The sequence below is a fragment of the Arachis stenosperma genome, chromosome 7 (assembly GCF_014773155.1).
Source record: "Arachis stenosperma cultivar V10309 chromosome 7, arast.V10309.gnm1.PFL2, whole genome shotgun sequence".
NCBI classification, from domain to species: Eukaryota; Viridiplantae; Streptophyta; class Magnoliopsida; order Fabales; family Fabaceae; genus Arachis; species Arachis stenosperma.
Window position 1 is genome coordinate 15,053,740 of NC_080383.1, and position 22,698 is coordinate 15,076,437.

Below are 22,698 nucleotides of genomic sequence, written 5' to 3' on the forward strand. Positions count from 1 at the left end.
TACAATCCAGATGTGCAAGTAGGTCCGAAAGTGGGTTGGTATTGGTCTGTGTCTGTTACCAAAGTCTATGACTCACACAAGGTCACTTGTGGTTGTGTAAGAAGCTGTTTGGTTTGAAGAAGCGAGAGAATTTGCTTTGGCTTTGACTTTGGCGCTAACTTGTTCCGGAAAAGCACAAGTGTTTGGCTTGGTTGTGTCTTAAAGAAGTTCTTCTTACTGCAAGTTTTCGCTTCAGAAGAGGGATGTCGTCATCGAATAGGTGCCCAAGATGCCTTTCTAGCCAGGAATTGGTTTTACATTATATTCGGGATTGTTCAAAAGCTAGGTTGTATGCATAGGTTGGATATTTCTTGTCATCCTTGAATTTAAAGAACTAATTCTTGTATTATAGTAGAGAGTATATGTTTAGGTTCTTTTCGGGACTTTGGTGGATATGGTGAATAAGAAATAATGACATTTTTAATTCCCATGAGACTTGGCCTCCGAAAAATGTATTTTGTCTGGAATTAGTTTCAGAAAAAGAGTTTAGGAGTATTTTTGAATAACAACATATGTCCCTCCCCTCTATTCAAAATGGTTCTTGGAATTCTCATCTATTGGTACTTTTAAAATTAATTGTGATGCTAGTTATCGTGATTCTGGTGATAGTGTTGGTTTTTCTTGCATTATTAGATATTATAATGGAAGTTAGCAAAAGGGGTATTTGAGAATGATTGGGAGTAATAGTATTCTTTTAGGGGAATTGTTTGCTATTTGGAGATGATATCTGTTTGTTTGGGATGTGTGTCAACGAGATGTTATTTGTGTGGAAGCGTTTAATTTTGTTACTAATCACCAAGATGGTTTTGAGCTTATTGATCCGTTGGTGCTCAAAATAAGGGATATCATGTATTGAAATTGGCGTGTTGACTTTCGTTTAATTATGAGAGATGCAAACACGGTTACAGACATCATGGCAAAGATGGCGATGAGGTTACAACTTCATCAAGTAGAACTTCCTATTTTTTAGAGGAGTTTAAGAATAGTTTTTAATGGAATTGTCCTTCAATTTAAGCAGTTCTTTTATTTTTTTTATTTAATTTATTTAAGTGACCAAAAAATCTAAGAAAATAGGAAGATAATATTATATTGTTTTTTTTTTTTTAATGCAAGAAATCAAGTTAAGGTAGTTGGGAACATGTTTGGCTTCGGAAGGCTATGACAGGGATGGAGTTCCTCATCTTTGAAGACTCTTAAGTCCTTTAGAAGACTCTTTGAATGAAAGGGTTATCATTTATGTTCGAGGGACTGTGCAGGAATTTTCCAATCTCAACAACACTCCAAAATTCTTCGACATTCAGAACATAGATACAACTTGGAAACCTCCCTAGCATTGTTTTAATTGGTTTTTAACAAAAATTATATACAAATTATTATAATATATATGTTTTAGACACCAAATAAAAAACAATAAAAAATTTATCTTACTTAAAAATTAAGTGATAGCTATGTTAATGCAAAATTCGACAGAATAAACGATTTGATCATGATGAAAATAAAATATCGAGGAACTCACGTAACAGATGAGTCAAGTGATGTGTAGGTTAAATTGGTGTAAAAAATGGTACACGAATCAAATTATTTAAAATGTGATAAATAGAAAGCGTGGATAAAAAATCTTGGTAAACAAGATAGGAAAAGACGTGGGTGTCCAACTTGAAGAGTAAGGTCTTTTATAGTCAAAGTAAAGTTATGACACCAGAAAATAGGAGAAGTTAGATCGTGGGAGGAAAAAGTAGTTTACAAATTCATCCTCATCTTTTTGGTCTATAAATAAAAAGAATTTAGAAAAAAAAAAGGACTTTAATTTAAACACTTTATTATCACATAAAATTCTATAAAATTTGAGTCACACTAATGCCAAGAAGAACCGTGTATATGAATATTTAGAATCTACTTTTAATTTATTTCCTTTGTTTTTCTTTTTTTTAATTTATTTTTTTTTGAGTATTTTTCTTTTTTTATTTAAGCATTTTATTTTTTTTCAATTTCATTTTTACTTTCTTATCTATTTAAAGCTTTCATTTACTTTACTTATTTCTTTTTATTGCAATTCTTTATATTATTTGCCACAGTTTAATATTATTAAGCATTTTATATACTTTTCGACATAAACACTAAGTAAATCCCAGGTCGAACCCATTCTTTTATCTGCTCTCCAAACTAAAATCTTGATACAAGTTTGATTCGACACCCTGTCGAAGTTACCAAAAATCAGGCTTTTTTATTGATATATGCAAGAAAATTTCTTTATTTCCCATAATACGCACAAATAAAAACTCCTTCTAAATTGCACATAGCCAATTCATAATCCTCACCCACGAAATGGAAATAGGCACCATTTCATACAAGGTGGCCACAAAATGGGTGCTGTGACATACGCCATGTCAAGCTCACCAGTCACGAAATGGAACACTTCAAAACTGACACACACGAAGTGGCCACTCACTGGTAGCACACACGAATTGACTCATTCCACCACTAAAATTATATTATATAATTTTATTACATTATATAATTTTATTATTTGAAATCAAATCATCAATGATAATGAAAAAATTACTAAATAATATAATTTTATATTATATAATTTTATTATTTTAAATCGAATTTTTAATGATAATAAAAAATACTATATGGTACAAATTTATATTATTATATTATACAATTTTATTATAAATAGTTGACTTACAGACTAAAAGTGTAACTAGCATAGAGAAAAAAATTAAGATGAAGAGAAAAAAGAGTATGAAGAGTGGATACTATGATTTAGCTGAAAACTTAGAAGCTGATATATAGAGTTTGAATTTTGAAGACAATGATTATAATAATAAAAATATATTAACAATAAGGATTAACATTTGAGATTTTAATTCAAACAAAAAAGACTTTCTTTTGAAAAAATTATATTTATCAATCAAGTGCTACTGTCTCTTACCTGACACCTATAATACATACTTAAACCCCGTCATTTATTTTGTTGTGATCCGGTTCAGGTTGCGCCAATCTGAACAAACAATGTGTGATACGTGGAGCTTGTTCTATACAATAGTTTTTGAAATGAGCCGAGTTTTGGATGGTTCAAGGTTCTCACTTGAGCAATCAATCAAGTATAACATTAAAGGAGTTGTTAATGGTTTATCATCTTGAGTTAATCAATTTTACTGTGAAACTAATTTTAATTAAAATATTACTAAATATAAATGATATTTTTCTATTTTTGAATGATTGTAGTTGATTAATAAATAAGTTGCATGTTTTTAGATATTCAAAAATCTATGACATATCCACTATTTTATATCTTCGTGTGTGTTAGCCTTGAAGTGCTCCATTTCATGGCTGGTGAGCTTGGCATGGCGTGTGTCAGATGTCAGCACCCATTTCGTGGCCAACTTGCATGAAATAATGCCTATTTCCATTGCGTAGGTGAGGGTTGCAAATTGGCCTTGCGCAATTTAGGAGGAGCTTTCATCCGTGTGTATTATGGGAAATAAAGAATTTTCCATGCATATATCAATAAAAAATCCCCAAAAATCAAGTAAAACAAATTGACACGCCCGATGAAATTCTGGGTAAGTTATCGTGTCAAACTTTGTATGCGAATACGCAGTGGCGAATTAATAATGTCTAACAGAGCTTCTACTTCGATTGATACATTTTAGGAGACGTTGTCTAAACACAGCGAAAGATTCGATCGTGTTAAAAGACATTGTTTCAACAGAAACTTGTCTCGATATTTTTGAAAATATAAAACCACGTCCTTCACCACCTGGCAATCTTACTGGGTTACCCCTGTGCCGTGTATCGAGAAGACGTTTGGCATCATCAAGGTACGTTGTGAAGATATGGGTATTGATAAGAAATATGAGGGATTATTCATCAGATATTGATAAGCATTATAATTTGTCATATTAGGATTATACTTATACAAAGGGTTGTTTCTTTTAGTGGTTGTACCTCCTATGTGTCTCATGTTAAAATTTTCTAATGGTGGAGAATAATTTGAAAGCAATCTATATGGAGGCCATTCTGTGATTACAAGATTTAACCTTCGATTTGAAATACTTACTGGTGGGGTAGCCTTTGTTTCTAGTCCCTTTGTAGGTTCTCCAGTATTATTATTCGACGTATCAGTCAAAGTGAAAGTTCTATTAGGCATTATAAATTTGTTACTGCGTAATCGCATGGAAAGTTTGACACGTTGACTTAACCCAAGGTCTCACTGGGTGTGCCAATTTGTTTCACTTAATTTTTGATAACCTCGATAAGGTGTCAAATCAAGCTTGTATCAAGATCTCAGTTCGGGTAGCAGATACAACTCCTCTAAAAAAAAGTAGGCTCGACTCAGAAATTACTTAGTATTTGTGTCAAAAAGTGCGTAAAATGCTCAATGATATTAAACTGTGGCAAATAATATAGAGAATTATAATAAAAGAAAATATAAAATAAATGAAAGTTTTAAATAAATAAGAAAGTAAAATTGGAATTGAAAGGGAAAAAAGAGCTTAAAGAAAAGAAGTAAAAATAAAATACGTAAAGCAAATAAATGGAAAGAAATGAAAATAAATGGACTTCAGACATTCACATGCACTTGCATTCTATTATCTTTCGTTGCATCAGTGTGACTGAGAATTTAGCAGAATTTGGTGTGATGGTGGAGTGTTTAGATTGAAGTCCCTGAACTCTTCCAAGTAGGGGTGAACATGGATCGGATCGGTTCTAATATACGTATTTTTTTAGCCTAAGATCCGATCCGAACATTTTCGGATAAGATCGGATATTGGATATATCCGCAAAATTCAAAAATAACAAAAATTAACAAAATTAATAGAAAATTAACAAAAATTATCAAACATTAACAAAATTAACCAGTGTCCAGAAATAGGGTTCTAACAAAATTAACAAAAAAATTATGAAAAAATTAACAAAAATAACCAGAGAATAATTCTAAACGTGAATCAAAGCATGGACTCCATAAATAAGGTTCTGATTCACAGCATTACAAAAAATACGAAGAGAAAAAACCAGAAAATATACTGCAGGAACCGAAGCATAACCCAATAGAAAGTAAAACACCAACAAAAACGAGAATAGAACGCAGAAAATTGAGACGGTGCCGACGAGAAACACAGGCAATGGAGAAGATGGGAAGCGAGGCAACGCCAACCAGGAACACAAGTGACGGAGAATCAGAGACGTGAGTAGAGGGAATGAGGTGACCGGCGATTTCGGCAATTGAGGAGAAAGAAAGAGGTGAGCGGCGACTGAGAGCATGTGAGGAGAGAACAGAGGCGGTGTAGCGGGATAGAGGGGGCACGGCGGTGATGGGTCCCTGATGTGATGAGAAGATGAGCTGAGAATAGGGAGATGGGAAAAATAGGAGATGCGCTGTTTGTGGATTGAATTTTAGGGTTTTTTTTTTCTAAAACATTAGCTTAACTATATATATTTTTTATTATTTATTTATCTATTATGTGTGCGGGTTTGCGAATTGGATCCACGGATATAGGTATAACATCCGTGATCCGATCCTTTTAAAGTGTGGACCGGATCTTATTCGATCCGAAAACAGTGTGGATCAGATCTTATCCGCAATTTGCAGATCAGATACGAATAAATACCGCAGATATGCAAGTATTATTCGATCCATGTTCACCTATACTTCCAAGCTTCTCCTATTTATAGATCATAAGAGTGGACTGCAGAATATTTCTCTCTTTTCACGATTTAAATTCTCCAGTTTTTTCAGACTCTCATAACCCAGGACCTTACCTTGACTGTAAAGGATCTTGTTCTCTAAGGTGGACACCTATGTCCTTGTGTTTACCTTGTCTCCAAGACCCATGTTCTGCTCCAAATAAAGCCACGTGAGATTTATAAAATTTCGACCTAAGTCTTTCTCGATTCGATTCATCTCATAATTGACAATTTGTTTTTTCATGGTCCAATCCTTACTTTATCGAAGTTTAGATCACGTGTGATCAACTTGTTTCGAATCAGATTTTTTTCAACTCAATTTATATGAAGCAGTCGACACCTAATCCTATCATAGTCAAATTTTACAATAAGTCGAAATTTTGTATTAATAAATTGTCCCTTAAAATTTATCTTTTCAAAAAATAAAATTACATCATTTAAATAATTAGATGTACATAATTCCTATTATAAAATATGTTCTTCATCTACACCAAACTCAAAATGACGGATAATAACTAATAAAACATACCGCAGGATAAAATTTATATTTTACTCCCACCTTATATATTTATGAGTAAAATCTCTCTAAAATAGTATCTTATCTTATTTTTTGCGAGCCGAATTATCAATTTTTTCGGATCAAATTGAAACAAATGGGTATTTACATATACGAATAGTTTTGCCAATCCTATCCAAATTTCCTATTCTAAAAGCATACCTTGTTGGTTTCTCTCTGTCCGAAAAATCCAAACTTTTCCTTCAGAGAGAATTTTCTGTTGGCAATTCTCAATAACTATCGAACATGATTTTTACCTAAAAATATACATAATTTATAACCATAATTTTCATATCTCAAAATCTCACTGACTTGATGTTAAAATTCTTACATGTATCTTTCTAGCATTAAGCTAGCATACTAAAATGCACCATCTTACCCAAATTTTTATCCAACTAAAAATCCAAATAGTGGTCTCATTCGAAACACCCCTAAACACTTCTCACTTTCTCCTTTACCCATAAACTTTTGTGGGTATGTATGACATGGATGCATACATGTACATGCTCCTCGTTCTTCTCTCTTTCTAATCAACCCCGTTTTCCTTCGTTATTGGCATTCAGTTTGAAACAAAACAAGTTTTCTAAGAAAAAAACGAAAATAAATTATCGAATAAAATAAATACAAATATTTATTCCTGTAAAAATATTTGCCATTTATTCTGAATGTAATTAAAAGTAAACTATAGAACTTAGGAACATACGACACGCTATGAATAACTTGTATAAGATCCCCACCGCTCATTGTCATGTTCGTGAATATTCAGCTTATTAGAATGAAAATTAAGATTCCATTTCTCTTGCAATCCTTAATTAACAAGATTCTATAAGAAGCATAATGCTTAAGTTACATAAATTATATAAGCACAGTAGAATTGATAGTGACACTGGACGTTTCTTAAAGATTAAAACACAATAGATTAACTACCACTAAAAGTCTAACATGCCCACAATGATTTGATATAATATTATATATTTAAAAAAAAACACTACTTTCATCTTTAAAATATTTAATAGCTTACAACTGATAATCGTCAAATCTCGATAAATGCACTTAAAATAAAAATATACATGCTATTTTTTATATGGAAATAAAAGTAGTGATATATTTTAATATTGTAATTTTTAATATTTTTTAAAAGTGTAAAAAATACACAAATCAGAGGATCCGATTTTTATACTTCAAATTTTTTAATTTTTTTTACAGAAATCTCTCAATCCGACTTCTGTACTCTCAAAAATTTCTCGATTCAATTTCACAAATCTCTCGGTCCGATTTCTATATCTTCATAAATCGGACGGTTCGATTTCTGTACTTTTCACAAATCGGACAGTTTTATTTTTGTTTATCTAATTAAACAGTTTCATATTTGAGAATAACACCCCATCAACTCATATTTTGAAAAAACACGATTGCTACTCTAATATTAAAAATAAAATATGATATACATATTACTAGTGGTAGTGTTTTAATTTATACTATATTTTTTAGGAAGATTTTTTTTGTTAAAAGTAATAGATAAGTAAAGAAAAATAAGAACAAAATGCATGATATACATACTACTAGTAGCACTTTAGACTATTATTTACTAAGAACTTTTTTTATTAAAAGTAATAGATCAAGAAAAATAAGGAATAATGTCTAAAGAGTGAGAATTACTTTTTTTTCTATATAATAGAAAAGATCATAAAAAAGTATAATGCACATATTTTCTACAAATTTAATAATAATTTTTATTTTTTTACCTAATTTTAGAATAATTTACATTAATAAATTGATTGAAGAATAATTTTTTAGCAGATATTTTAAATAAAAATTTATTACACGCCTATTTAATTTATATAGATCTATATAAATCGAATAAACAAATTCGATTAGCATTAATTTAAATAAATTAAATTAGACCAATTCGATATATTATAGTAAGAAAGACGTTGTATTATTTTTAGGATCTGAGTTAAATCACTTGATAAATTTTTTTTTTTGGTAATGAATTACTTGCTAAATCTAATTGGTCTAATTCGATTTATTTCTATGAGCGCTTAAATTTGGTGATTTATTCTCGTTTATCATATTGGTCTCAATATTAAAAAAATAAGGGTGAATATGTATCCCGACTCGTGATAATTTTTTTTCGAAGAATTACGAGATTTCCAAGAGTAAAATATCCATTTCGCTTCTTGATAGTTAATTTTGTGAGACTGGTTAGTTTTTCTATCAATAATCTCTTTCAAAAATGTTTATGACTCGTTAATCATTAATATATCCTCAAATTAATTTTTATAGATAAAAAAATTAAAAATTACTAATATTTCTTAATTTTAGACTATAAATTTAATCAATAATATATTTGAAAAAAGTAATTAAAAAATAAAAAAACTAACAATTAGCTATAAAAGACAATGAAATTTCTATAAAAAACTAATAATTTAATATATTAAGTAGACTTGTTCTATTAATACAAAAAAATATTTATAAAAAATTAACTAATCTCACAAATATAAAGTTTAAAGACAAAAAGAAATATTTTTTATTAAAAAATTTATTGTTTTTTAAGATAATTGTGAACACAGTTTAAGTTTTTTTTTTGTTCTCAGAAAGAAACAATGAAAGGAAGAAGTAACAACATTAAAGAAAGGAAGGAAAGAGGTTTGACCAAGTCAAAATGAGAAGGGGAACAGCTCGAAATCAAATCACACAACTTTCAAAATGACAACTCTTTTGGGGGAGGGTTGCTTCTTTGAGAAAAAATGAGCGGGAGATGCACTGGACTGGGTATTAACCGAGACGAAATGGGTCCCCCACCACCTCAAACACACACTTCCTCTCTCCTCTGTTCATATCACAGAAAAGACCCACCCCATCATGCCTATTCATTTCATTTGCATCCCTTGTGCCTAACTCCGCAAGCAACTCTCTTTCAACTGAATCAAATCTCTCTTGATTAATCCATTCTACTTTACATCATAATCGTAACCCTGTTTAATCAGTAATCACTCTTTTTATTTTAAGCTGCCCCCGCTACTGGGGTTATGAGATGCTATTGACATTTGACAATTGACAGCGATGTAACAACGACAAATTTCATGTGAGAAAATGAAATATAAAGCCAAATATCTAGTGAGAAACAGTAAAAAGCACAAACTCAGCCTTCTTTTTACTACACACTATAGTATAAATTATTATTATTACATATACTACTCTGTAATAACGAGCAAGAGTTATGGGCAATTTTTTTCAAACACTTTCTAACAAACCCCACTAACACACTTCCATCCATCAACATATTACAAGATGGTAAGAAAATGGGCCTCCCTTAACTTATTACAACTAATAAATATTAATAATTAATAATCAAAGATCTTTGAAAGACCCCGAATAGCTGCATCTTCCCCCCAAAAACCGGATGATCTTATTTCACCTAAACACATTCTTGAATCACATCTTTATATTAATAAAAAACTCAAAAAAAAAACCCTAAAATACCAACTGCCCTATGACAACCCTACTAATATTAAAACTTTACTAATTCTCTCATCTTCAGTATTGCCCTATTGCTGCTTCACCCCATTGGAGAAACTGAATCTTTAATCTTCATTCAAATTACGAAGAGACGTCAATACGTCCATTCCTGAGGCAGAGCAGCTTCATAAGTAGCTGTCTCTTCTCGCCGTAAAGCTGCAGCAAGTCTCTGCTGCTGTATCAGAAGAGCATTTCTCCTTGCCAGCAACGCATCTACAAAAAATTAATTAAAATAATTAATAAAGTTACTACTTACTGCTAGGTAATTAACTCATCTTGAATTTAAATACTCACCATAGTCTGAAAAAGCTCTTGTGAATCGTTGCTGTTGGGTGGAAGTAGTAGTAGCAGCGTTAACATTGAGGTCATTGTTGTTAAAGTTCAGAGAATGCATAACCTTTGCTGGGACCACAACAGGTGCACAGCCTATAAACAAAGAAAACACTTCAAGTTTAGTATAATAAAACCGACAAATGTAACAATAATACAGAAATTATCAAATTAACAAGGTTTTTTTCTTACTTGTTTTTTTGCGTGTTTCAGGAGGAGGGGCACCGTATTGGCGTGGCAAGAAAACACCTGTGCCAGCACAACCCCTTTTAATACCACCAGCACCAGATCCGGATTGAAAAACGGGTCTTGATCCGGATCCGGCACGCGCCATGTGCTGTTGGTTCTGGTGGTTCTTAACTTGGTGCAGATTGTGCCATGCAGAAGATTGAGGCATAACGCGCACGCATTTCACGCCCCCACGTAACTGCTGACTCGACCAGCTAATCGGTTTGTTATTATTCCCTTGCCTTCCCAACACAGAACTACACTGCTGCTTGAACAAGTGCTCCTGCATAACCGTCTGGTACGGAACCTGGATAAGTTAACAAAATCGGTTAGATATAAGTTACGGTTGTAACTAACTTTGATTTTTAGTTGTAACAAACTCTTTAGACGGTTACCTGAGGCGCGTGGTTGTAAATCTGAGAAAGATTTGGATTCCCGAAGGAGGCAGTTGAGTGAGGGAGGCCGCCGAGGACTCCTCGGGTTTGGAAATCAAGCTTCGACGCTGCGGCTGTAGCGGTGGGGCTGCCGGCGTGCATCTTCAGCCTCGCGACTTGACCAGCGGCGGCGGATATGACCTCCCAGGCGTCGTTCGCGGCGGAAAACGGCGACGAAACTCGGGAACAACCGCCTTCAGGGCTTCCGTCGCCGGACCCCGCACTTCGACCGGACCAGCTCCCGATTCCGCTCAGTATGGACTGGGGTGACCCGGCTAGGACCCGAGTCGTCTTCTCTCTCTGCCAAAAAGGAAAGTAAACAAAAAAAGTGATAGAGTTAGCTTCGTTGCAAAGGAAACAAAAGGAAACAATCAAAGAAAACGACAGCGTTTTGAGGCTTCGAAGAAACCCTTTCTTTTTCTTACCTCAGCTTTGTCACTGTTGCTGATGGGGACACTACTGAGCTGCTGGTTCCGAGTTTCGTGAACAGTTGCTTGACTGAGCCGGCGAGTCAACCCGGCAAAGAAGTCCTCCTCGTCGCTGCTCTCGGTCTCAGTGGAACCGGCGACGGACTCCACAGGCGGTGAGCTGAGTGGCTCCAACCCGAACGAGTCGAACTCATAGGGGAACTCGGAAGGGAAGCCAAACTCGGCGACAGCCAAGTCAGGAGTAGTGGTGTTGTGGTGAAGCCATAGGTCAGCCTCTTCTGAAGCCTTAGCCATGGTTTTTGGTGAGTTAAGTGTGTAAAGAAAGATAGAAGAGAGAGTGTAGGAAAGAAGGGAGTGTAGAACCGTTGTGGAGAATGAGGAAGTTGAAGTTGCTGGTTGAGGAAGATTTAATAATGACCCAGCTGTGTGTGCTGTACTGCTGTGTTTTGCAGGCCAACGTGGGACCCAGTTGAGAGAGCACAGAGAAAAAGATAGAACCCTAAAAAGAAAAGAAAAGAAAAAAAAAATGAGAGAGAGAGAGAAAGATGTGTGTGTATGTGGGGTTTGTGAGTTGGAGTATAGAATGTTGAAGACAAGTTGCTTTTATTAAGGTTTCAGGGTCCCTTTGAGACAGTTCAAAATTATTTTTTTTTAAAAAATCTTTTAATAAATATTTTAAGATATTCTTCACAAGTGTTACAAATAGAAATAGAAATATAAATTAATTGTAAATTTTCTATACATTGAAAAAATCCAAACTTCAAAAATGGAGAATTCTTTTTAAAGAAAATATTTTTCGAAAAATGCTTATTAAGATCTCATGGATACACATATTTTCTTCTCCAATTCATGGTAACAGTAGAATGTAGAATTTTATTCATACGATAGATATATAAAATTATATTTGAAATTTATCTATAAAGATTTTTTCATACCAATTTTTACCTTCAACTAAAATAGTATAAATGAAAAGCTTTGCTATAATGAATATGATATTGGTCAACAAAATAAATTTCTTATTCATTAAGTAGAAGCTTCTAAGATATTGAAAATATAAAATGAAAAAGTATTATGTAAATAATTGATTTTGATAATTTCATATAAAATTTAAAAAAAAAAGAATGACAAAAAAGGGATTAGTAAGAAAAATAAAAAATATGTAATAAAATTATTAAAATAATTATCAAAATTTATTATTATTTTTAATTATGAATTTAATTTTTTTAATTTAATAATTTAATAATATTTTTTAAAAATATTAATAATAAAAAATAATAAATTTTAATAAATCTCTAATATTTTTTTTTCATAATTTACTAACAACTGGAAATATTGGGCCAGTGGTTTGGGACATTTGTCGGCTAATTTTTTTGTATATTAAAAAAATTTTAGTGTAATACTTAATCATTAAATTTTACGGTATTTTTAAAATTGTGGAAATAGTATAATATGTCTTTTTGGATTGACAATATACTACTTTTATATTATATATTTTAATTTAAAATATACAATATAAAAAAGACGTATTGTCAATTCAAGAAAAATGTATTATATTATTCTTACAATTTTAAAAAATATTATAAAATTTAATAATTGAATATTATACCAAGATTAAACCAATATGTAAAAAAATAAATGACATTTGTCCTGGTATGCGATCCGTCTTCCACTTGTCTACTGAGATCCATACTAATATGTTAATTAGTCCCTCTAACTAGTAACTACGATATTCTTTTAATAAGTATAAAAACTAAAATACGTGTGCTAATCAAATAAAAAAGAACATACTTATTTTATAAAGAAAGAACAAAGAAGTAATAATTTTTTTTAATGCAAAAGACGTAATAATTACGGTGAAGAGTCTAATATTTTACGAGATTTCTTTTCAAATATGATAACATAACATAATCTACTACATTAATTAAGCGATAGCTTAACTATTAAGATGTAATTATTTTTATATAAAATAAATAATTAAAATTTATTAGATAATTTAATTAAAATTTATTAGATAATTTAATTAAATTTATTAAATTATTTAATAACTTTTAAATATTAATTTTACGTAAAAACAACTCTAAGTAAATTTTCACCAAATATTAAATATGTAAATGGTGTTACTCGCGGCGGATATGATTGGCAATTTGGCATTTATGGGATGGGTTTTTAACTTCTTTTACGAGGTTTTTATATATTTATTAAAATAAAAATTTTAAATAAAATTAACTATCAATTCCGTATTCTAAAAGATCAACTGTCCATAAAAAGTTTATAAAAGATACTATTGATAAAATGGTTCTTGAATAATTTAAATATATGACAAAAAGAACTAATGAATAGTTAAACATTATATTCATTAGATTTAATTTTGTGATAATAAATAAATATTTAAAAAATATACAAAAAATTTTAAAATAAAATTTGTTTTTTAGTTTTTTCTTTTTATTTTTCAAAAAATATAATTTTTCACAATAAAATTTATTTTTTAAAAAATTTATTTAACAAAAAATTATCAAATTTTGAAGATAAAAATATTTTTTTAATAATGTTTACAAAAATTTGTATCAAAATTTAATATCTAAAATATTTTTTAAAATATATATTTAATATTTAATTTTTTTGTTGTATTTTTAAACTTTTGAAAATTTTATTTATTGTTAGTATCTTTTGTGATTCATTTTATCAGCAATACAAACGTTTTGATATTATTTTAATAGTTTACGCTGTAAAATAAAATATTGATAAAATAGTAATATAATACTTTAATCATCTTTTATTATTTTAATTTAATAGTGATTAAAATATTATTTTATTAACTTTTTTATTTTAAAAAAACTTGATTTATATTCTTGTTAATTTATATTTATTCGGTATGATATAATATAATTTCTTACATCTTCAGCTTGTACTGCTTGGCAAGGTTTCTTCTCTACTTTTCCAAAATCAAATTTCAAGTCTTGGAATTGTGCACCGGGGAGGGAATTAGTATGCAGTATATTTCACTGTTCAGTCACCTAATTCCACCCTCTACCATTATTTTTTTTGTCTCTACTTGCGATTTGAGTTAAATTCTTGGGTTTGGCTCGATTCACTTTGAAATTTAAATTTGTTAGTAGGAGTTGTTAAAATAGCCTCTGACTCTTGTTTTAAATTACTCCTAGCATTGTTGTTGTTATTATTATGATTTGAGGTAGCGATTAGATCTGCACCCGATGCTGATTGGTGGGGTCGTTCCGGGTAATTTCCATTTTCCGGCATTTACATACACAAATAATTTTTGTCAAAATAAGAGCACAAAATTAATATTTATATTAAAAATAATAATAGTAATACTCAAATTGAATCCATATGCCATTCTTTTGTCTTATGGGAAAATGATGCCGTTTTTTATTTTTATTATTAAGATTTCGGTAATATTTTTTAAATAATGTAAAGAGTTAGTGTGTTTTTTTTATGTGGAAGTCACAAATTTAAGGGTTAAATTTGTAAATTTTTTTTATGTCATCAAATTTTTTATTTTTTATTTTTTTTAAATATAAATCTAAGAGTTAGATTTGTATTTTAGTGTTGAAAAAAAATTTAAATATATAAATTGGACCTTCAAATTTGTTTAAAAGCGAAAAAAAATTCATCTCATCACAATTTGAAACTTTTGATTTGTCCACCATGAAAATCTAACCCTCTAATTTTTCAAATCTGAGGGTCCGAATTTGTTATTTAAAATAAAATAAAAAATTTTAAATTTATATAAAGAAAAACACATTAATTAACTACGATACTAAATAAAACATTATTTTTTTCTATTTCTAAAAAAATTAGCCAAATGATACATTTTCGTATGGGTATATTGATGCGATTCAAATTTTGAATTTTTTTAGTATTTTTTAAATTTAACATAAAATATTAATATTTTCAAGAATGATAGACTTTTTCTTTTTTTTTTTTCAAACTTTGTTGTAAGTTCCATTCTAATAAAAACTATTTTTTATATTGGCTTGATTTTAGTGATGTGCATCAGAATGACTCTAGCTGGTGATGAACACATTGGTAGTGGACCAAGATTTTTTTACAGAAAATGAACAACAATGCTGACATCACATAAACTACGGGAAGCTACAAATGCAACACACGTCGTTGGGGTTAAGAATAAAAAATGAATAGAATCACATCACACTTTCAAGTCTTTTCTAGATCTAGAAGAGGCCAACCTTTCACACTAAATCTGCAAAGAGATTTCAACAGATTTTTCAGTGTGTTTTTCTAGAATTTTCAATAACAAAAGATACTTTCGTATATGATTTTGTTGTCATGAGTGTTTGGGAGTTAGTCATACTCTGTTATCCATATGAATTACTTAAAAGAAGGAAGTATTACATATCTTCTAGATTTTTAATATATTAAATGTTTATATTTTTATGGATACTTTCTTTTTTGGAGGGTGCATTAACATATGAAAATAATCGATTAAAATTCAGAAGTTTTGATTCTTGCATAAAAATAAAAATCACATGACAATCCTCATTTTTTATGTACTTTAATTTGATTATCGAGTTACAAAGAAATAATAGCATTTTAATGATTTTTTTACAACGATTGACTTTATTTAAAAAAGATAATATTTTTTACATCCCTTTATCTTCTACTCATTGTTTATTTAATAGTAGAAATTTAGATGATAAAACAATTAAACAAATCACAAATTACACAAATTCTATAAATAAATTACATAGTTTGAAGGTCTTACTTGAGAATATGCCTTAAAGCTGGTAAGGAACATAAAGGAGAATGTGACAGAAGAGTACATACACTCAATAGCGAATTTGATGGTGTTAAAAGGGCAATTCTATTTCACGGTACTGAAGTCATACTTAGTGTTATTGACGCTTCTCGTAGTTAATGGTTTAATTTTTTATTTTATAAAAAAAGGAAAAGCTTTCTCGCACTAAGTGAGATGCATTATTTCAAAACTTTTTAAAATACTTTCTTGCTTTCTGTGAGATGCATAAGAATTTTCTTAAATTTATTAAACCTTCTCAGACAATGCGAAAAACAGAGGACCCATCACACTTAAGAATTATACCGTACCATCCAATTCCATCTTAGAGCACATCTTCAATAATATTTTTATATCAAAATTTTTTAGCCTCATTCAAACATGGGTATCTTAAAGTTGATGAGTAAATAATTGAGATAAGTCTCAAAGTGGTCCTTGAAGCTATCCTCGAGCCTCATAGTGATCCCTGAAATTAAAAATTACTCATATTCAACCCTGAAGTTGCACTCCGGAACTCAGACTCAACCTTCCGATCAATTTCGTCCAGCTGGCGCAACCGGAAAGCTAACCTGGACTCGTTGGTGACACGCTGTCAGCACAACGGCTAGCTGATATGGCAACGTAAACTGTTTTGACTCAATTTGGTCCCTAAATTGAGGTTAAAAACCCTAACTCCCAATTGACTCTCTTCTCCTCTCTTCTCCATCGCACACTCTCTTCTCCTCTCTTCTCCATCGCACCAGAGGTGACTCTCCTCTATTGCTTCTCCTACAGTGTCTTCTCCATCTTCGAAAAAATCACACGTTATGGCTAGCGCAAGTAACGCAGCTGGGAGCTCCAACAACCCACGATCATTTGGAAGCATCATGAGAAGAATGAATAGAAACAGAGATGTACGTCTGTCAGAATAGTGTGAGTGCAGGTTAAGACCAGTGTTGTGATGGTCAGCGATGGATTCTAATCCAGGGAGACCATTCGTGAGTTGTCCAAACTATAATGTAAGTGTTTGATGCTGTTGTTTGCTGTAATTCTGGATGTAAACTTGGTTGATTCACTTTCCTGAGTGCAGACTGCAGTTAAGAGGTGGTGTGAGTTGTTTCTGTGGGTGGATAAAATTCTGAAAGAAGATGAGGTAACATGTGATGGTAGAACAAGCTCTTCAAATGACAACGAATAATGTGATTATAAGCAAAACAAGTTCTGTTTCATATTAGATATGCAGAGAATCATATGTATGTGATTGCATATGCAATTGTTCATGTTAAAAATACTGAAAATTGGAGGTGGTTCTCGGAATTACTTCATGAGGACTTGGGAGATTATAAGCAAAACAAGCTCTGTTTCATATCAGATAAGCAGAAGGTACGTTTTAAAATTTTATTTGTTGTTGTATAATTAGTATTGGCTGCTGCGATAATAGAATAAGTGAAAAGTTATTCATTACAGGGTAGTTGGATCACTGCTTATATAATGAACTACTGTGTATATAATGAACTACTGCTTTACTTAGTAAATTGACTAATGCTTGATGAACTGCTGTATATATAATGAACTGATTTGTATGTAAAGAATAGGGACCATTTTGATGTCACTTATAAAACTGAAGGGACCATTCTGATGTCACTTATGTAACTCTAGAGCTGCTAATGAGGATGCTGCTGTTGCTGCAGAGGCTGCTGCTGTCCAGCCCCTTGCTGCTAATAGTGGTCAAGCCACCCTTGTCCCACAACCCTCTACCGAAATTCAGCTTGAACTCAGTCAACCACCCTTGTCACAAACCGATGACTCTCAATAGGTTCAAAAAATTAGATGACATTCATTTTATTATGTGCATGTTCTTATGCACTTTTACTAACTATTTTACATGTCTTCACTAATAGGTTTTGCCTTCTCCTGTGAGGTCATCAAAATTCCCTGTCAAAAGGAAGTTCTCCAAACAAAAAAAGACAACTCCAGGAAGCAATAATCAAGCAGCAACACCCAACCAGCAACGAGTTAACCCGCAACAAATTATCCGTCTCATCCTATGCAAGGTGCATCACAGGTGACCATTACATGGCTTGCTAACTTTATGAAGTTTGTTCCCAACCTTGGATTCAGACCACCCAGAAACAAAAAATGAAGACTAGGATTATTACGTTTATGAGAAGATTATTTTATTTATCTATTTTGATGAAGCATTGTGCTTTCTGAATTTTGAACCCAGTGTTGGGAATTTTAGTGTTCAAAACTTGTGTTCTCAATATGTTTATAACTTTGATATACTTGTTGAATATTGCCCTGACTCTGTAATGCCTATTTTAAATATATTTTCTGCATTATGAATATATGAATATGGATTATGACTCCCTTGAATTGAGCTGTGGCAAATTTTTTTCTTGGTCTCTGATATGCAATTAAGATTAATTCCATTAGATGAATCCATTAGTAGTGCAGGAACAATTATTTCCATATAACCTCTTGTTTATTCAAATTCTAAATTATTCTTACACAGTCATGTCAAACGGTTTAATCTGCATTTCTTTCTACCAAAAGGACAAGTAAAGTACATGTACAGAACAACATATGCATATCCCATGTCACATATTTTTTTGCTAAATACAATTGACTCTGTTGCCTATCCAACCTTAAGACAAGCACAACAACTGTAATCAGTAGCAGTAGCATACATGTAAACAGCAAAATCTCCCCCTATTTTGAGAACTCTAACTTCAGAATCTAATCTTCATCCTCCATTCTTTGTTGTCATTTGAAGAGCTTATTCTACCATCACATGTTATCGCATCTTCTTCCAAAATTTTATCCACCCACAGAAACAACCCACATCACCTCTTACCTGCAGTCTGCACTTAGGAAAGTGAATCAACCAAGTTTACATCCAGAATTACAGCAAATAATAGCATCAAACACTTACATTGTAGTTTGGGCAACCCACGAACGGTCTCCCTGTATTAGAATCTGTCGTTGACCATTGCAACACTGGTCTCGACCCGCACCCACACCATTCTGGCAGACGCGCATCTTTGTTTCTATTCATTCTCCTCATGATGCTTCCAAATGATCATGGGTTGTTGGAGCTCCCAGCTGCGTTGCTCGCGCTAGAGAGGAGAAGAGAGTGTGCGATGGAGAAAAGAGGAGAAGATATTCAATTGGGGGTTAGGATTTTTAACCTCAATTTAGGGACCAAATTGAGTCAAAACAGTTTACGTCGCCACGTCAGCTAGCTGTTGTGCTGACAGTGTGCATGTCACCAACGAGTCCAATTCAGCTTTTCGGTTGCGCCAGCTGGACGAAATTGGCCGGAAGGACGAGTCTGAGTTCCGGAGTGCAAGTTCAGGGATGAATATGAGTAATTTTTAACTTCAGGGATCACTATGAAGCTCGACAGTAACTTCAGGGACCACTTTGAGACTTATCTCGTAAATAATTAAATATGAATATAATAATTACATTTTTTCCACCATTAATTTTAATTGACGTTTCGTTTGTTTAATCTACATTATTAGTGTACTAATATTGAACTATAAAAATAGCACTACGAATTATATTTTTTAATTGAATATATAAAATAATCCTATATTTGAGCCGAATTGATTTTCGAAAAACTGGAATTAATATGTAATACAAATATAAATTTTTCAATAAGATTTTAGTCGATTATACATAATTACTTGTTAGATCTTATAATCTATTATATTAGATCAATTCTATTTTTGTTGAATAATCGAGTTATTTAAACTTATTTATCCTCTAAAATTTCTCATTAGCAAGTGAGTAACATTCATCCAAAAATACATGCACTTTTGGAAAAAAAAACTTTGATGATTTTGATATGGCAATAAAGTTGGATATGAATAAAGGCTATAATAGAGTCAAATGGAGTTATTTATGAAGTTAGAATTCGGAAGAAGATGGATCAGTTGGATTCAAGAGTGTGTCATGACAGTATCATATTTTATTAATGGAAGGCTAACTAATAAGTTTTTTTAACCTAACAGGGGGCTCTAATAAGGAAATTCTCTCTCCGTACCTTTTTTTCATTTGTGCAGAAGGATTATCTTCTCTGTTCCGTTAAAGAAAATAGAATAATATAGTAGATGGTCTGAAAATAAATATCAGATGCCCCTCAATCATCTATCTCTTATTTGCAAATAAAGGAAGATTTAGTATCAGAGAAGATAGATAGTTTAGAAATTATCCACCTTTCATCCTTTCTACAGACAAATACCAAGACCCAAGATTCATGGGTTAGAAAATTATTTAATACAGATAGAACTTAAAATCATAACTTGATAAAAAAAAATATTTCAAATTAAGTGAAGTTAGAATTATTTGCAGAACCCCCTTGAGATAAAGAAAAGATCAGTCAATTTAGTACAAGAAAAAGAATGGGTTATATTCATTCTCATCGGGATATAATCTAACATTCTATTTTTACTATGTGTATAAACAAATTTAGACACCAAATTCAAGGAGAAGAACCTATAGTTGTCAATTTGGGATATTAAGTGTCAGCCAAAAATTAATTTTTTTTTATCTAAAACCTAAGTCACAATCGCTTACCTAATATAAAAAAACTTCACTCAAGATTATCCCAAGTCTCAAGTTGTTGTCCACATTGTACACAATATTCAAAATATCTTATCACTGACTTTTCTCGTGTTCGACTTCTTTGACTGTTCAGGCAAAGTTCAGACAACACTTTGTCTCATCGTCCCTACAAGACCAAGCCTCATGAAAGTAGTTAAAAAATAAATTTTTGGAAGATTAACTCAAACTCACATAGTGCTAATCTCTTCTCTCAATTCGCGAACACTCTCTAAAACCTCTAACTAGCTCGAAATCAATTTGTCTTCGAAGAGAAGAGGATGATAGCTAAAAAAATTCAATCTCAAGTTAGGTGCCTTTCTAAAATGTTCACCTAATTATATTCGCCTTCTTTTTGAGAGCTTCAATCATGCATAAGAAAACAAGCGGTTATGATTTCTTTCATTTTTTTTTTAAAATTTAACTTGATTTCTATCTTTGGGTATAATACCTATGAACCCCTCAATTTATGCACTATGAAAATCTGACCCTCTAATTTTTTAAATTTGAGAGCTCAAATTTGTTATTTAAAATAAAATAAAAAATTTTAAATTCATATAAGAAAAAACACATCAATTAACCATGATACTAAGACATCATTTCTTTTATTTCTAAAAAAATTAGCTAAATGATACATTTCTGCGCGGGTATATTGATGCGATTCAAATTTTGAGTTTTTTTTTAGAATTTTTTAAATCTATAATAAAATAATAATATTTTTGGGAACGATGAACTTTTTATTTTTATTTTTTCCAAACTTTGTTATATGCTCCATTCTAACATAAACCATTTTTTATATTGGCTTTATTTTAGTGATGTGTATCAGAGTGGCTCTAGTTGGTGATGAACACATTGATAGTGGACTAAACTTTTTTTTCAGAAAATGAACAATAACACTGATATTACATAAACTGCGAGAAACTGCGAATGCAACACACGTCGTTGGGGTCAAGAATGAAAAATAAATAGAATTACATCACACCTTTAAGTCTTTTTCAGATCTAGAAAAGGCCAACCTTTCTCACCAAATATGTAGAGTTTTCAATAGTTTCTTCAGTGTATTTTCTGAAACTTTCAATAGCAAAAGATCCTTTCGTATATAATTTTGTTGTCATGAGTGTTTAGGGGTTAGTCATGCTCTATTATCCATATGAATTACTTAAAAGAGGAAAGTATTATATATCTTCTAGATTTTTAATATATTGAATGCTTATATTTTTATGGATATTTTTTCTCTTAGAGGGTGCATTAACATGTGAAAATAATCCATTAAAATTCAGAAGTTTTGATTCTTGCATAGAAATAAAAATCACATGAGGATTCTCATTTTTTATGTACTTTAATTTGATTATCGAGTTAGAAAAGAATAATAGCTTTTCAATGATTTCTTTACAACTATCGAATTTATTTAGAATAGGATTATGTTTTTGATATTCCTTTATCTTCTACTCATTGTTTGTTTAGTAGCAAAAATTTAGATGATAAAATAATTAAACAAATCACAAATTAAACAAATCCTGCACATAAATTAAATGGTTCGAAGGTCTTACTTGAGGATATGCCCTAAAGCTGGTGAAAAATGTAAAGGAGAATGTAACGAAAGAGTACATGCACTCAGTAGCAGATTTGATGGTGTTAAAAGGGCAATCCCATTTCACGGTGGTGAGGTCGTAATTGGTGTCGTTGTCGCTTCTCGCAATTAATAGTTTAATATTTTATTTTATAAAAAAGGAAAACCGTTCTCACACTAAGTTAGATGCATTATTTTAAAAAATTTTAAAATACTTTCTTGCATTCTGTGAAATGCACAAGATTTTTTTTTAATTTATTAAACCTTCTCAGACAATGTAAAAGTAGCGGACCCATCTTACCTAAGAATAATACCATCTAATTCCATCTTAGAGCACATCTTCAATAATATTTTTATAGAGTAAAGTATTATTTTTGTCCCCAACGTTTGGGGTAAATATCAAAATTGTCTCTAACATTTCAATCGTCCTATTTACGTCCCTATCGTTTTAAAATTGACTCAATATTGTCCTACCGTTAGGGATCCGTTAATAAAATTAACGGCGGGACAAAATTGAGACGATTTTGAAATGT

At 31.2% G+C, this 22,698-nt stretch overlaps 1 protein-coding gene across 1 annotated transcript; it reads right to left on the bottom strand.

Annotated features, from left to right (window-relative positions):
* Positions 1-9,413: 9,413 nt before the first annotated feature.
* On the bottom strand, positions 9,414-11,743 carry LOC130939139 (uncharacterized). Its single transcript, XM_057867237.1, has 5 exons — positions 11,232-11,743; positions 10,768-11,106; positions 10,337-10,679; positions 10,109-10,240; positions 9,414-10,027 (listed from the first exon to the last, which is right to left on the bottom strand). The coding sequence occupies exons 1-5, from the start codon at positions 11,526-11,528 to the stop codon at positions 9,909-9,911; spliced, it is 1,230 nt and encodes a 409-aa protein (XP_057723220.1). The 5' UTR covers positions 11,529-11,743; the 3' UTR covers positions 9,414-9,908.
* Between the last annotated feature and the right edge of the window lie 10,955 nt (positions 11,744-22,698).